The following is a 17,361-nucleotide window of genomic DNA, read 5'->3' on the forward strand; positions in this document are numbered from 1 at the left end:
TTAAAGTAGAAACTTTGATAACTTTAATATATATTAACCGATTGTTTCTATTGTCATGACCTGTTCATACAACGTTCATATAACGTAAAGGGCCGTGGCATTTTCAAGGGGAGTGGAAGAAAAAAAACAAAAGCCAACAACAACAACAAAAAAAAAAAGCATGCAATTTTTTTATCACTGTGTTACCATACACACCAAAACTTTTCATATACAGCTGTAACTGTAACTTTCAATGAGTTTCACAACATAGAACTCTTAAATAAACCAAGGTGGATTTTTCCTGTTGGCTGATTCTTCCACACAGTCACGTCTAGTTTTTGTAGATTTGCATTTGAACCCATTCTTAAGTGGCTTAGTAAGTTGTTTTCTTCTTCTTCTTCTTCTTCTTCTTCTTCTTAGGAAAGCTTTTGCAAATCTGACCCCTGATTTTTTTTACTCTACATATCTTATCTACTTTCATATAAAAAAGGCATGAAATGGTCAGTGGGGTGGTTCACTCAAGGGTACATCTCAATACCTTTAGTCAGGGAACCTAATTGTAACATAATTTGTAATAAGTTGTACTGACTCCACACACTCAGTCTTCTCTCTAAGCTTTTTATTTTAATGTTGTTTTAAAACATGTGCTTATGAGCAAGGTAGAAATCTGTACTGTTCACCTGGAAAACTTATTTAAGGTACACAATTAGCCCTCAAAACCACTGTTGTACCTTTGAGGGAACATTTACATTGTTTATACGTTGATTAATGAAAAATTGTACCCGCACAGAACCTTTGTCTCTGACAGTGTAAATGTGAAAGCTATATATAAAGTATATCTTTATAAATTACATTAGACCTACTTTCATATATACTCCTACAATAACTCCTTGACGGCCATGCGACTGTAATGATAATCAGTCAGGAATTTATATTTTTGTCATTATCCAGGGCAGAGATTCTGAAATGGCTAATCCGATAACTTACAAACACATACTGGAACTACTGAAGAGGTCGGATCTGAGCAAATAATAAACTGCAGTTGCAATGTGAATGCAGCTTTTTAAAGTGCCGACTGTGCTGTGTGAGTGTGGATGCTCCGGCAGGGGGCAGCGCAGAGCTGCAGAGGTGTGTGTGTGTACCTTAGGCAGCCTGTGGTGTTGCGCAGAACGAGTGACGAGTGGAATTTGAGCTTGTGGTCGTCCTCATAGGACGAGCTGCTCCAGCCCGAGTGGGGAATGATCACAGTGTTGGTCAGAGTCGCTAAGGCATCACGCACGATTGTCATTTTAACAGCATCACAGGAAGACAGATTCCACAGGACCCCTACAGAGAGAAAGAGGGAGAATGGAGGGTGAGACACTATAGTTCACACGGAGTTGCCAGTTTATCAGCTATACCGTCTAGTTTATATTTGGCTTTTTTATCAGGAAAAAACAACCATATAGATGAACTTTCTCACACACAAACGCACACAGTTATCGGCCCATATCTATCCCATCCAGCAATGGTAAGGAAGAACTATAGGATTGCTTATATTTGTATTTATATATTTTTTTTAATTTTATATACTCGTAACTCTGTGTATATTCTCTATTTACCATATACATGTGCAAACACACACACATTCTCATACTACCCATCACAAGTGGTTAGGCATGGCCTGAGGTTTCTCTCATGTTCTCCAGCTTTTTATAGAACAATGTGCAGAGATAAGACCTGAGGAAACTCACTCACACAACCGTAGGCAATAAATCATGCATAAGCGATTAGATCAGAGTTGTGTCAGCTCAAGGCTAACTAAGAGAATGTGTTCTGCTGTAAACATGAGTGAATGGTGTCTTTCTCCATCATCTCTCCATGAAGGTCCCTAATTTCCAAAGAGCTGACAAGGAAAGAGAGAGATCAGGTGTGACCTGGTTTAAATTAGCCTGCATGGGGTGCATGCTCCATCAGCTCAGCATTAAGGAAGAAGTAGAGCCCACCCACTATGATGTTACTATGGAGAGAACACAGGCTCATGACCACTCAGACAAGAGCTGATGACAAACAAACACAAACCAGAGCACACAGACTCGTACAGCCTTTTGACAGGTTAGGAAGTATCTTTATATGACAAAGAAAAATAAGATAAGATAATCCTTTATTAGTCCCACAGCGGGGAAATCCTCGGACAGCTGGAGAAGGGGGAAAAGAGTCAGAAACCACCACTCATTCATTTATTTAATTAAATTCTCAGTCAAAATGCCATTATGTACAAGTTATACTTTGTTTTCACAGAAAAGCAGAAAGATATATTTAACTGAAAGTTACAGAGAAGCCTCAACAACTATTTAAAATAGCAGATTTTTCAGCATTGTGTCCACTCTTGGCTTTTATTATAGCATCTATTCATTTTCAGGAGCCTTTCAGTTTTACAAAGAAATCTAAGGAATCTACAAAGTTCAGCCACAGAAGCTGGTTTTCTGCTAATCAAAATCTAAGGAATCCCAAACACATTGTAATGTTGAGGTCTGGATTTTGGGGTGGTCAGTCCACTGTTCTGAGAACACCAGCAGCTTATTTGCTTGATCTGCAAATATTCTTCTTTTTTGTTTACTTTCTTTTCTCAGTAAGAGCTTCTTGGACAGCTACATACCCTTTCAGACTCATAGTTTCTTCTAACAGTGGAAGGATGGACAAAAACACTTGTTGATTTTTTTCAGATCTGAAGAGTGAAGCCTTAAGTACGGTTTATCTGATGGGGACAGTTTTGGGGGTCCCATTTTCTATGTAGCTTTAAATCATTCTTTTGAAGTCTAGTTTTGGAAATTCCATTTATTCTTCAACTTTCTTCTTCTTGACACAAGCATATTATGTTTTATCTAATCTTCTCAGAAATATCACCCGAGTCCTGTACTTGATGCCTGTTTCAAAATTGAGTACATGAAACCTGACCTTTGCACACACACATACATATATATGGATGTATATACATACATATACACACACACACACACACATCCATATATATATATATATATATATATATATATATATATATATATATATGCATATAAATACATACATACACACATATATACATACATATATACACACGTTATATATGTATGCACATACACATACATTCACATGACATTTACTTAATTACACAATTAAGTAGTCAACTGTAAATCCGCAGCAGTGCGGGTGTGTGTATATTGTGCGTGTGTGGGCAGGAAATGTCTTCTGATGGGTCCCTTGTGAGCTCTTAAATCCTCCTCAGACAGAGGGCTCTGGTTTGTGTCTCAGTCTACAGTACTTTCAATTAATGGGTACAGACAACAGAAGTCTCCGCAGCGTGCGTGTGTGTGTGTGTGTGTGAGAGAGATGCCTGCAGTTAAGCTGCACAAATGCAAGACTGTTTTTGCTCTAGTTACTTCACAATCCATCTTCCACGAAATAACAGCTGATGTCAGATGATGTTCTTGTTTCTGTCAAAGAAAACTGCAAAGTAAATCCCATCACCTTCAGATGAACTCTGACCTCTGAACGGCCCAGAAAGCACTCACTCTACTGTCAGCAGAGACTCATAAATCACCTCCTCTGCATAGACATAGGAACAGCGGCCTCATCATCGTCGTCATCATGATCACCATCATCAGGGAGGCATGTAAAACTGCATCACTGCAATGTGATGCATCAGTCTCACGAAGTTGATTTAAATGTATTGATATTGAAACAAGAATCCACTATAACAATATTCAATAAATTATTGGCCTACATTTTTCACCAAAATAAAATTCTAAGATTATTTTCAAACAAACAAGCTTGTTTTTTCTTTCATGAATATAATGCATATAGCATTAGCTGTATTTCAAACCCTTAAAAATCTTGTAATTCAGAGGATTTGGCCACATTCAAGATGCACTCCAAAGTCTAGGCTGCAACCAAGAAGCCACATCATAGAAGGCCATTCCAAACTGAAGGACCCTTTGTACACAGCCTAGAAATCGAGCCTATGTTTGGAGTGGTCTTGAGGATGCATCAGATGTATCCTTCAAAGCTTTAAGTTGCCAATAGTTCTCACCACACGAACAAAATGAAGGGGAAAAAAATAGCACAAGGAAATGCCACTGGAGCAGAGCTTGCTTTAAAGCATAAGTTGTTCACGTCCTTGACTTCATCTTCGTTACAGTATAAAATCACTGATTAATTAAAGCATTCCTCCATATATCATATTTTATTTAGAAGTATTTGTTTATGTGCTTATTGTTCTACATAAGAACACGCCCTCCATTTCTGTAAATAAATGAAGCAACAAACACAAAGCAACGGGCCTCCATTTTCTCTCACCAGTTCCCTCACAAGTTTCACAAGTCGCAAGTGCAAGAGGTGAGACCTTTTTTGTCGTCACCATGCAGTCTCATTAAGACTGTGACCAACAGGCTACTGAGAAGGATTTTCATAGGACAGTCCTACCGAGGACCCATCCTACCTCGGCTGCAGCCTAGGCTTTGGAACTCAGCTTTAGAGGAAAAATCCCCATTAATCTCTGAAGCATTTCGAACAGCTGTAATGTTAAAAATGCCATACTTTTTCCTTATAGTGCAGACATGGAGCTCCTAATATGTTCGTTACGCCGACTAAAGAGTGACGCACAACTTCAGAAGTCCACAAAACAATAATTTTGAGGTTAGATTTACAGCCCAGTGATGATCCCAACCAACGCATAGCGTCAGTACACAAAACACAGCTCAGAAAACACTACAACTCACCATTAAAATCATCACCACAGCCATAGTCACCACCATGGTCATCTTCACCTGTAATAACTAACCTCCCTGCCCAATCACAGGGTTCAGCAGGGTGAAGTAAACCCTGCAGACATGCTGATGAACAGCTCTCCCACGCTCAATAAGGGGCTATTTAGCAGGAAAGTGTGAGCAAGTATACACATCAGCTGCCCAGTATATTGTATTAATCACTGTCACAATACAAGCTTTTGCAGTTCTGACATTGCAGGAGGCTGCAACATGCAAATCAACGCCTAACTTTCTAGATACATATCTGTGTATCTCTGTGTTTTAAGCAATGATGTTAAGTAAAATAACACAGATTGACCATAATGCAGAATATGTTACAAAAAGAGTCCATTAATGTGCTTTTGATATGTCACTGTCACAGTATGTAGAAACATGACTAATGACGTTCTGTCTAACTGCAGTACACAGTTAAAGAACAGTCATCCTGTCTGAACAACAGATCACAGGATGACGTGAGCTTTAATATCCCCCCTCCTCATATCAGCTCCTCGAAACCATTTACTATGACCCAGATTCCAGTTTGATTGTGTGTGCAATTGAATGAATGACTCAAAAGGAGAGAGAGGTGAAGGGGGGGGGGGGAGAAAAATGAAGAGAGAGAAAGGCAAAGAGAAATGACGAGAGAGAGAGTGAAGGAAAGAAAGCGGAAGACAAAGAGAAAGAAAGAAATATGAGAGTTATGAGGTGAGTAAAGAGATGACGAGAGACAAAGTGAGAGATGAAGGAAGAAAAGGAAATTATGTTGAAGACCAGAGTCATTCTCTCTCTCTCTCTCCCTCTCTCTCCCTCTCTCTCCCTCTCTCTCCCTCTCTCTCCCTCTCTCTCCCTCTCTCTCCCTCTCTCTCCCTCTCTCTCCCTATGGAAAAAGAAGTGGTAAAGCAGAGAGGCCCTCTTCTGTCTGCTGCTCTAGCTCTAATGTAGTATGGACTGAGGCTGAAGCAGAGAATGAAGAGAGAGGGAGGGAGAGGGAGGGAGGAAGAGAAGGAGAGATAGAGAGGGAGAGAGAGAGAGAGGGAGGTAAGGAGGGAGGGGGAGGGAGAGGGAGAGGGAGGGAGAGAGAGAGAGGGAGAGGGAGAGAGGGAGAGAGAGAGAGAGGAAGGGAGGGAGTGAGAGAGAGTGGGGAAGGGAGTGAGAGAGGGGAAGGGAGGGAGGGAGGGAGAGAGAAAGGGAGGGAGAGGGAGAAGGGGGGAAAAAGGGAGGGAGAGGGAAGGGAGTCTGGGTCAGTTTGCAAAGCTTACAGAACAGGAGGCTCTTCAGGTCTCTCTCTCTCTCTCTGTGTTTGTTCTGTAGGAAGCACTGGCTGTAGAAGGTGTGTGTGCTGTGTGCCCTGTGGATGAACCTATGAGTGTGAAAATGTTCTTCATCACTGACAGAAAAACAACAGAAACAACAGTCTCTCTCTCTCTCTCTCTCTCTCTCTCTCTCTCTCTCTCTCTCTCTCTCTCTCTCTCTCTCTCTCTCTCTCTCTCTCTCTCTCTCTCTCTCTCTCTCTCTCTCTCTCTCTCTCTCTCTCTCTCTCTCTCTCTCTCTCTCTCTCTCTCTCAGGCCTGATTACATCACACACTCTTGCAGCCAATACAAACATCCTTACTAAGAGTGTAACGAGTGTAGTATATAATGCAGCACTGCAGAAGCAAGACATTGAACACATATCAAGAAATCAAATTAGATCTTAATCAAAAATTGTGTCAAACCTACAAAAACTATGTTAAAATAGGCAGTACTCAGTAAACAACGATGATAGATATTCAAAGTACTGGTCACCTTGTAAGATACTTAAAAAAAATTCTATACATGTCCTTGACACTACATGCCCATTAAAAAAAAAAAAAAATATATATATATATATATTATGTATATATATATATATATATATATATATATATATATATATATATATATAAATAATGCTATATAAGTGCTGTTCTGAGTGGAAGCACCCCATGCTGAAACACTGAAAAACTGCTGTAGGTTTAACAGGCAGACTTGCTGTATGTAAACACAGTAGTTTTTATGACATCACAAAAACAATTGTTTCACATCAGGACATTCTGTACTCTAGTTTCCATATATGGACGGGGTGTGTAAGGATGTGAAACAACATTTAACAATGTTAACATACTACATTACTACAAAATATACTATGAGATTAATATACATTTATTTCAAAATGTGAGAACTATTGATTTTCAATAATATAGACTCTTCAAAGTATTAGGGGTTGACAGAGTTGGCACACAGCATGATAGTGAGTTAGTTATTATGCACAGCAGACTGTGTCACTATAAGAATATGAATGGAAACAATCACTTCTACAACCAGCTGAGATTTAAACCACTTAACAGCAATGTTGCTGAAATAAACAAGGTGAATGTTACGGCCTGAGCGTGTGTCGGAGGGAAAGCCAATTCAGGCCCTGTCATTTCTCATTACTCACTGTGGAGAAAGCTGATTGGCTCTCCTCAGATACGTTTTCTGCTCTGATTGGCAGAGACTATCTGGAGGTGACACTCCAGTTTTTTTGCCCTTGTTTAATTGCTCGATATGGTGCTGTCAACTGCCAATTAGCCAAACGACGTGACACACGCTAGCGTCAGAATTAATCACTTCAGCATTAATGAGGGCTGCTTGAGCGGGGAGCGGATCTCCGCTGGATATCCGGTTCAAAGAGCAAGAATTAGCAAAGAGAATCAGCCACGATACTGCGGTGACGGGGTTCAAACCTGTGCACAGCAAAGGGTCTCTGATCACTGTTGTTGTTCAGAAAGACAGAAAAAGAGAGAGAAAGCACTGCAAGAAAGGGCTTATTTACTGAGCTAAAGACCTAGCAGCTAGTAGTCTTTAATATAAAAGGTGTGTTTGTGTGGGCATGTTTGTTCTCATGTTCTCATTTTTCTCAGGACCAGAAAAACAAAACAAAACAAAACAAAAAAGCTACAATGACCAATAAATGGTCTTCATATCATTGTAAATTGTTACATATCGCTGTTGTCGGGGGGACAACAACTCATGTCTCCATTTTTTATGTTTTTCAGTTTTTGACATATCAAAACGCCTGTTGGCCTATACATTGTGGAAAAACGTATTGATGAATGGACCAAAAGAAATGGCCTAAAATTACTTTGGAAAACATCTGGTTCCATTGACAATAAATGTAAATTATGTTTTTTCCTTCCCCTGTAAAGTTACCATTTTGGAGATTTAGTTCCGACTACAGCGATATGCCCAGTACACTGGACATTATGACTGCATATAGGGACTTACAGCATTGATGGCTTCAAACAGGTAAAAAATATAACCAAGGGACTTCGTTTTTAATGTGAGACCAAATATTCTCTATAGGGTTTACATCTGGTGGGACACTATATATAATGCTTTTATATATTTTATATAATGCTATTGCTTTCCATAATTTACAAAAATAAATAAATAAATAAAACTTGCCAACTAAAGTAGTTGAACAAAATAACTCAAAAAAATATATGAAAGCAACAAACAAACTATAAAGGTGACAAATGAGACTATCCACTTCAGATCGGAACTCATACAATGTGGACACTTTATAGAGCAGTAAGATGATAATCACTTAATGTTCATAAGGTAGTGAATCTGCTTAGCTAAGCTGCTACACAGCTACTTCAGCCACCTACACCAGTCACAGACTTTTACTCTCACTGCAGCAGGCGTCCTCACGTTTTCAGTGCAGCCACTTGCTTTAGCTAATAATGACAGCAGGATATTATTCTATGAAAATGTCCTTTTCAAAGATACATCAGATTAGGCCTACTGACCTTTTGTGATGTCCATGTCATGAGTCATGAAACCTACGCTGAGGATCATTTATGCTGAGCGACCCATGATGGATGTCTGAGACATAACACTGACCTGGAAAAGTGATGTTTACTGCAGTTGTATGTGTTACTTATTTTCTTTGCAAATTGCCAAACAAATGAGGGGAAAAGGCAAATTTGACTTCTGGTCAAGTAAAGTCAAAGACAGAAAAATCCAGGTCCGAGCCCCCATGAGTGTCGCCAAAGGAGACAGTGACAAGGAAAAACTCCCTAACAGCAAGAGGAAGAAACAGTGAGAGAAATCAAGACTTAAAAGGGGAACTGATCCTCTTCTGATCGACATCGGATAGTAAACAATAACAGCAGAGGATGAAATTATATGGCTAGTATAAGATACAGAAAAAGGGGAAAAGCAGGAGCAGCAATGTCTATGAGTAGAGTATCCCATCTAATAAGGCCCTAATACATATGGAACATTATTATTATTATATAGCTACTTACAGATGTAGTACATTACTATACATAGTACATATTATTCCATATCCTGACACTGCATAAAGTGTGGGAACGAGGGAAGAATAGAGAGAGAGAGAGAGAGAGAGAGAGAGAGAGAGAGAGAGAGAGAGAGAGAGAGAGAGAGAGAGAGAGAGAGAGAGAGAGAGAGAGAGAGAGAGAGAGAGAGAGAGAGAGAGAGAAATGCCTGTGGGGGCTGTTAACCTATAGTAACCTGAACAAATCAGTTTTCCAAGAATGCACAAACATACAAAATACATATTTGCATTTCACAGTACAGTTACTCCACTGTACACTACACAAGAGCAAACACACACACACACACAAAACACAAAAGCAGCTGATTCAGTCTCCGGGGAGCCAGTCATGTAGGCTGCAGCAGTCCATTAATAATAGCCCACTCCCAAGTGATCCTGACTATGCCTGAGAAACACAGACACACACACAAGCTCGACAGGTCACGATTCCACAAATTCAGCATCTGCTACACTGCAGGGAGATACTGAGCCTAAGAGTCCTGCCAGAAATGTTTGGTCATCATAATCTATGAATGTGGGTATATTGTCTTCATCATATACACATCATCTTTCTGGGTTTGTTTATATGTGAATAGCATAGGAAGCATCACAGATTGACTGGAACAGGGGACACTGCCTAATCTAGTGCCTCTCCATCTGATGCCTGGCTTATGTGAGGACTCGGAGCTTGTTTGTTAGTTGATTAGACGAATCATGTGTGCTAGTGCAGAGAAAACAATAAAATATACAATAAAATATGCAGTGCTGTTTTTGGCATGTCTGGTTTTCTTGGCAAATCACCCGGCCTTACATAAGCCAAACAGAGTGTGATTTAGCACAGAGAGCAGCGGGGATGATCTAACTTAGCTTGCTATGACTCAGACACACCAGCAGGGGCGCTGGGTCCCACCACGCTGAAAGAGCACTTTTGATCCTGCAGAAACAGTAGGTAGACTGGGCAGGTGAGTGCTGGAAGCTCACTGCCAATAATTCACACTGTGCTAAAATCTGACCTCTGAGTTACAGGTCACAGTTATAGGTGACCATAAGAAAATTGTGCCTTCAGAGTTTTCTTCACACTTTGCCCCAACTGCTTTTTACTTTTTATTTTCGGTGACACTTTATTTCGTGTGGTCCTTTTTAGATGAAACAAACTCTCAACAGACTCTCAGTAAAATGTCAAAAACATATTAGGGTTAGAATTAGGTTCTGGGTTAAGATTAAGGTCAGGGTTATGATGAGGGCAAGGGTTAGGTTTTGGGCAAGGCTAGGTTCTGTGTAATGGAAGTAACATATTAAGTAAATAATGTATCAACAGAACATCTACAAGATATTTACTTCAGTGTATTCAGATGCTTCATTGCTGCTACTTCACTGAGATGTTGTTGATGCATTACTAATAGTCTTCATTAACCATCTACAAAGGACCAATCCAAAGATAGTGTTACCCTATTTTCTTTTCTGAAGTCAACTTATAACAATTTTGTTCCAAGCAGTTTACATTACAATTTCCAGCCTCTATTTTACCCCATAAAGTTAACCAGACTGTTTAATTAAACAGAGTGCCTTTAAGACACATATACTTTATTGATCTCTGTTCTGATTGGTTGCCCTGTATTGCACCTCATTCAAAGAGCAGTCAGTGTCAACAGATCTGCATTTTAATGTGAGTGGGCAGAGCTGTAGGCTGGATGGGCATGAGATATAACTAAACGCACTGCTTTTGGTGACATTACAAAAGACATCAAATACTCAACAGGCTGTTTGTTGTTGTAGTTTAATTTGAACCTGGGAGTGAACAACACTTTTTAAACTTTACATACTAAATCAATTATTTATCTTTTTTTGTTTTCTTACATAGTTTAAGTTTTGCTAGTCACAGATTTAGGTGGGTGATGAACTGCTCATCAATTCAACTGTCAAAACAAGCAGGTTGTGCTTGTATTTGGTGATGAATGGAATGGGAGGCTAGTGGGAGGCACTGTAGGTTTAGGCATAGAACAGACAATGTGGGCAATTATAAGACATCATTCAGCACAATGTCATGTTTGTCATTTCCTCCTATATTCCCAAAACCCTTAAAACGCTGAACTGAATAGCAGATTTAGTCATATGACAAAAACAAGCCAGAGCTATGATCAGCATGAAATCTACAACTTCAGTGCTGGCAGTGAGCAGGACAGCTCAAGGTTAATCCCAATTACAGTGCCATGGGCACCGTGGACAGCTATGGACAGCTTTGATAGGTGGTATTGCACCATACAACATGATATCACTAAATCTGCCTTGTCATGCTTTAATGAGTGTGCAGAAAGCATGTGTAGCCCTCACCAAACTCAAATTGCATAAAATTGCTAAAAAACGACACAGAAGGAGACACAGACAGGCAGTAACAATAGCTGGAAAGAGCGACAAATGGATTGTAGGATGTGCGCGTTTCTGCTGGCAGATGGTAATTTGAACGCTAGACTGTTGAGTAAAAAGACAGACTGTATGTTTCACTGTAGAAGGGAGACATATTGTGTCTTAAAGCGCACAAATTCTTACACGTTCACTCATATAGTCACAGACACATTTTATGGGGCGGAGGAGGCTGTGGTCTGATGCACAATCACAATTGGTTTTACTAATTACTATTAGATATCATACAGGCCTAGATTTGAATCCAACAGGACTACTGGATGTTCTACCAAAGTTTGAGAGCACATTGTTTTACCTTTCCGCATCTTTTCTGAATATGTAACTGTAGAAATATAGTGCTTAATTTGTATACCTGTAGATTGACTACATTAGCATTTTAGTATAAAACATTAATTTCATTATTTTGAGAATTTGTTTAATTTATAAATTAAATTAATACATTTATTTATTTATTTAATATTAATATTCCCATTTCTTAGAGGTACACTTCATTAGTGCATTCTCATATATCAAACTCAAACAAACCTGCCATGATTCAGATAATGCAGCATGATACAGCAACACAAAAAACATGATGCATAAACACACACAACGCAACACATACTGTCCTTACCCATCAAGCACACACATACACACTCTCCTTCTCTCTTACCTGTGACGATCTCTCGTACTTCGGCGTCCACAGTCTTCCTCAGTAGGCGGAGCAGAGCAGGCACACCCCCAGCATTTCTCACAGCGATTTTGTTGTCATCTGTGGCTTTTCCGTACACCAGGTTCCTCAGAGCACCGCATGCATTCCGCTGCACCTCTAGGACTTTGTGGTCCAGTAGATCCACCAGATGCTTAATTCCACCCAGCCGACACACCTGAATAAGCAGAGAGACACATCTGAGCCCAGCGCACCTCTCAATCGCCCCACTTTAGAAAAATTATGCAAGAAAAATGATCAACATTGACAAAACCAGAAAGTCAGCCCTCTCACTACGCTAGTGTTGAGCCTCTTATGTCCTCTTTGGTGTATATGCCTCGAAACAATTCTTTCAAGGTGTTTCATTTTTTTTCTTGATGGTCAAGTGGAGGATTTCCGCAGAAAGTACAGATACAAAATTTTCAATTGATACACATTTGTGTTTCTAAGTAGAATGATATAAATTTGATAAAGTTAATGTTATGTGTATAGCCTTGTGCTGTGAATAGAAACGCCAACATTTCCATTTTTGTCTCTTTTTGACATCAAAACAAACTGAAAAAAGTTCTAATTACAGACTGTGTAAATGTGTCCACAGACAACATAAAACAGGTGTAAATGTAATTCTAGGCATAGCTAACTATAGAACAAACTATGTAAACTGTGGTGGATCATGTCCAATTCCCATGTTCTAACTGTGTCCTCTCACCTCATTTACATGATGCTACAAGGCTCAGAGGGTGAAGGCTAGCATGCGCTTCTTCTGTGATACAAAAACTGCCACTAACACAACGTCAATAGATGGCTCAACACACTCGGAGGAGATCACTAACTGCCCATTCTGTTATGTCAAATAACAGATTGTGTGATGGGGAGAGGGAGGACACAACACTACACCCTCAGAGAGAACAAAGTCAATTATGCTCTACTGGACTTACAGCTAAAAATTAAACTCTGGAGCTGGGTAAGTATGTATAATAACACGATAATAGTAACTCTAAATATGTAAGGATTAAGAAGCCAATATGACGGTTTCAGATGGATTTTAAACACTGGCAGGTTCTGACATAAGTGTAATTCTATGGCTCCCACCACAACCTGACCAACCTAATTCATTTAACCAAGATAAATAAAAGTGTTTAACAACACCTGAAAGCAAGCATTACATTTCAGAGTGCGCTTCCCAAAAGTGGAGATACTTGCCATGAACATTAAGCTCTGGAATACTTGACATCTTTGTGTGCTGTAAGAATATAACAGCTATCCAAACACCTGCCTCTCTGTGTGAACACCAAGTGTTCTCAAGAATTATGCTGTTGTGTGTTTCACTATAATGTTTTGAATCACACGAATAAATATACCTTATAAATCATCCTGTGGTGACCTGTGTGTACAGAAGAAGCACAGGTTAATTGCTCTATACACAGGGCTGTGCTTCTATCGCTCTGGTAATCAAAGCACTTGTGCACAAGAGAGACACTGTTCCGGAAAGCAAAACAACATTTTTGACTGAAGGCGTGTGTGTGGCTCTGAAGAGAAAGGCAATATCCTCAGGACTGATTGAGTAAATCCCCAAAGCTCAGGGTGGAGGAATGCTTCCACTATGACTCCAAATGTTCTGTTAAACTTCGCTTCTGCAGTTCAATTGTGGGCGAATAGTCTGTTTTCAGAAGAGTTCAGATCTCTGACACTGAACTGAATGTGAAATACATAGAGAACACTTAGTAAATACAGATAAGAGGATGACAAAAAGGTCTTCATTTTGTAGGAACACTAGAGAAAAACAGGATTTACACAGAGTATCAATACCAACAAAATGTTCCTGACTCTGCAAAATGCTTTTTAGAAAAGCTCCATGTTTATATATATTTTTCTCTCTCAATTGAAAGAGTAAAACTATTTTTTAATTGTTCAGGTTAAGGTTAGAGTGAGAAAATTCTCATTACACACAAAACACATTTACTGTGCAAAATGTCAGGTATCTGAGAAAATAATCATGTATCTTTGCATATTTATTTGTTTATAAAATTAGATTAAATATAAATAAACAGGCAAACAATACACTGTGATTGTTCTGTGTGTGTGTGTATATAATCTTTTCCTAATTTCTCCTTGAAGAAGTCCAGTATTTACAGTGTTACCATTCAATATCTAGTTTATCTAATCAATTGCTCAATAAAATAAATCAGGTGCTGCTGGTGGAAGCCATCAAATCCGTGCAATGGCTGGAGTTTAGCAATAAGTCAGAAACCAAACCTCAAAACTTAACTAAATTCTTCTAACCAATATTAACAATATTTTTTCTTTTTTTACCATTTTACTGTATTTATGTTTATTTGTATTTATTTTCCTGCATACTTTTACTGCCAACATAAATGGTTTTAGACTAATTTCATAGATGGCTGAGACTTTTGCACAGGATTTATTATGACAGCAATACATTGTCCATATCGTAACATTGTATTGAAGTGCTGCATTCAAAGGGCTACATGACAACTACATGATAACTAATGTAAACCTACATAGATATTTGTAAGGGCTTATTCCAAAAAGCATTAGCTGTCATAATACAAACTAGCTTAACATACACACACACGGATGGATGGATGGATGGATGGATGAATGGAAGATGGATGAATGCGTATAGATAGACACATACACATAACAGAAGATTTTATTCACTTAATATTTCCTCAGATGTAAATACAGATAAAATCAGATTTGATTTTGCGTATGTGTTAAAGAAGTGTTGGAGTAAACGCAGCAGTTTGAATGCTTATTTTTTTTGCTGTATCTCTGACTGTGAGTGAAGCTGATGTCATTATTCAACACTAGCAAGGTCAGTGAGTGATGTACTCATCACTGCTCGTATGTGTGTGCATGAATCTAGAGCTTGTGCTGGTTGAAAAAAGAGCCACCTGCTGAGGAGAGACTCTACAAGGCAGAATTACACATCTTTGTGAGTGTGTGAAGGTGTAGACATTAGCAAAGCATTGATTTGTATGCATGAATGACACCTCGGCCTCGCTTAAAATTCAGTGTGTGTGTGTATGTGTACCTCAGCCTTGGTGCCGTTATCTCCGAAACACAGGTGCTGCAGGTAGGCAGCCGCGTTGGCCTGCACCGAGGGGAACTGGTGCTGCAGCATGTGGATCACCTCCGGCAACTCAGGATCCCTCCATGCAAACTCTCTGGAACACGCACACAGACACAGTCAGAGTACTGTATTACTGCCCAAAATTAAAGAGGACCCTGACACTCTAAACATGCTTTAAATGATCAAACACACTTCTGATGTTCTGAGGAGGAGGAAAACTATGCAAATTTCATTTATTGCCAGACTATCACTGTAAAGCTACTACATTAAGTTTTGGGGATTTAGAGACCTTTGGTGGAAACGTGTAATTTTGTGCAGAACATGATGTAACATTGTTTGTGCTTCAGACCCCTTCCCCACGGGGATGAATCCAACAGTTGTGACTGCTGATTTAGACACTGAGCCAGACCATCTGTACATGTCGCCTCAATACGTAAAGCTGTATCTTGGTTTAAAAATCTGACACTAACACCTCTGACTTTTAAATAACTACTTCAGGCTTTATAGGCTGACTTGCAGCACCATATGCACACCATATTTTAGTGTGATATGACAGAACGTATAAAGCGTGAGACCAGCGAGACGGGCAAGAACCTCTACTCCCTCCCTATGAGATGGAATCAATGAAAGCACATGATTCTCAGCAGAAACCATTTATGAGAACATAATTTGAGGACACCACAGAACAATACTGATATCATAGCATGCCTGCCCTGCACTGCAGTAATGTCTGCACCTGCAAGCAGCACAGTACCTTCATTAGGATATTAAGATCTAGCTGTATTCAGGGGTATGCATGCGTGAGTGTGATGTGTGTGCGTATGTATAAAGGCCTGCGCAAAAGACAATAGGCAAAGTCATTTATCTGGGCAGCCAGTGTTTAATTGTTTCAACAAGCACGGCATTAGAATAAATCCAAATAAACAGACACACAATATATTGTGGTTTTAGGTGTGTGAGTGTGTGTTGTGATAGCCCAGACCAGTGGTCTCTAAGCCTGTTCCATTAGAGCTACGTTCCTGCAGAGTTTAGTTCCAACCTGTATCCAATGAGCTACACTGCTGCCTACTTAACTCTAATACATCTGATCCAGACTTGGGGAGGGGTCGATTAGCTGGAGCAGGTGTGGATAAATGTGGTTGGAACCAGTGGCTGGAGACCACTGGTCCAGACAATTTCTGTACTTCAACTTCTCCAACCATCAAGGAAACTTCGCAAATTGCATATACTTTTATTAATAAATGAAACACATAAATAGTTAAACAAATCGCAATAAAAAGTAAAAAAAAAAATCTATAAGAAAACTCACTGAAACTCCCAACTTCTGCACACTTTTGTTTGTCAGCCTCTCCTCGGGCACACTACGACCCTGTAACAGCTGAACGGAGAGTAAAATGAAATTCTGAAGGGCGCCTTGTAAGACACAGCTGAGTGGGCGTGGCTGATATACTGAGTGGAATAATGGAGAAAAGCTGGGTCATTTTACTGTAATAGCAAGACCATCTAATCAAAACCAGCCTGGAGCTACCTGCTGTGAGCTTGTACACACACCCGCTTCCCAGGTGAGTATTTAGTCTTATGCCCTACAAATGTCTTCTCTATCAATTTCACATCCGTGTATGAACAAAAGCGTGTGTGTGTTAGCCCCTCCAACACACTCAGCAATGTCAACACACCTTGGAGTGTGAACAGTGCTCCCGGTGAGTAAGGTCAGGGAATCTGAGGAGAGTGGGTCAAGAGGGGAAATAAAATACCCCCCGCCCCACACACACACACTTACTCCTCCACACGTCTCGCTCAGACACTGAGAGGAGAGCACACAGCAGAGCGAGAATCCATAGTAAAGTGGGCCAGGCATGTGGCATAATGTCCAAGCGCTTGGCCCCCTGCCCAGCAGGCTCCAGTATGAACGGAGCGAATGTATTAGTGTTGAGCCAGCAGTGTGTGAAACAAGCCCAGCAAGCACTCTTACCATTACGCAGCCTTTACAACACTAACGTGGTTGTGCAGTTACACGTGAGCATATTTATAATCATAGCTTTATCTGCTC

At 39.8% G+C, this 17,361-nt stretch overlaps 1 protein-coding gene across 12 annotated transcripts in view; it reads right to left on the minus strand.

Annotated features, from left to right (window-relative positions):
- The window catches only part of LOC108423891 (plakophilin-4), a 172,067-nt gene that overhangs the window by 11,749 nt on the left and 142,957 nt on the right, over positions 1-17,361 (minus strand). For all 12 annotated transcript variants that reach the window (XM_017691505.2, XM_037539414.1, XM_037539413.1 and 9 more), the window contains 3 exons: positions 15,273-15,405; positions 12,179-12,392; positions 1,122-1,305 (listed from right to left, as the gene is read on the minus strand). In XM_017691505.2, the coding sequence (XP_017546994.1) occupies positions 1,122-1,305; positions 12,179-12,392; positions 15,273-15,405 (531 nt within the window). The remainder of the gene's footprint in view (positions 1-1,121; positions 1,306-12,178; positions 12,393-15,272; positions 15,406-17,361) is intronic.

Source organism: Pygocentrus nattereri, chromosome 6 (assembly GCF_015220715.1).
Source record: "Pygocentrus nattereri isolate fPygNat1 chromosome 6, fPygNat1.pri, whole genome shotgun sequence".
Lineage (NCBI taxonomy): Eukaryota > Metazoa > Chordata > Actinopteri > Characiformes > Serrasalmidae > Pygocentrus > Pygocentrus nattereri.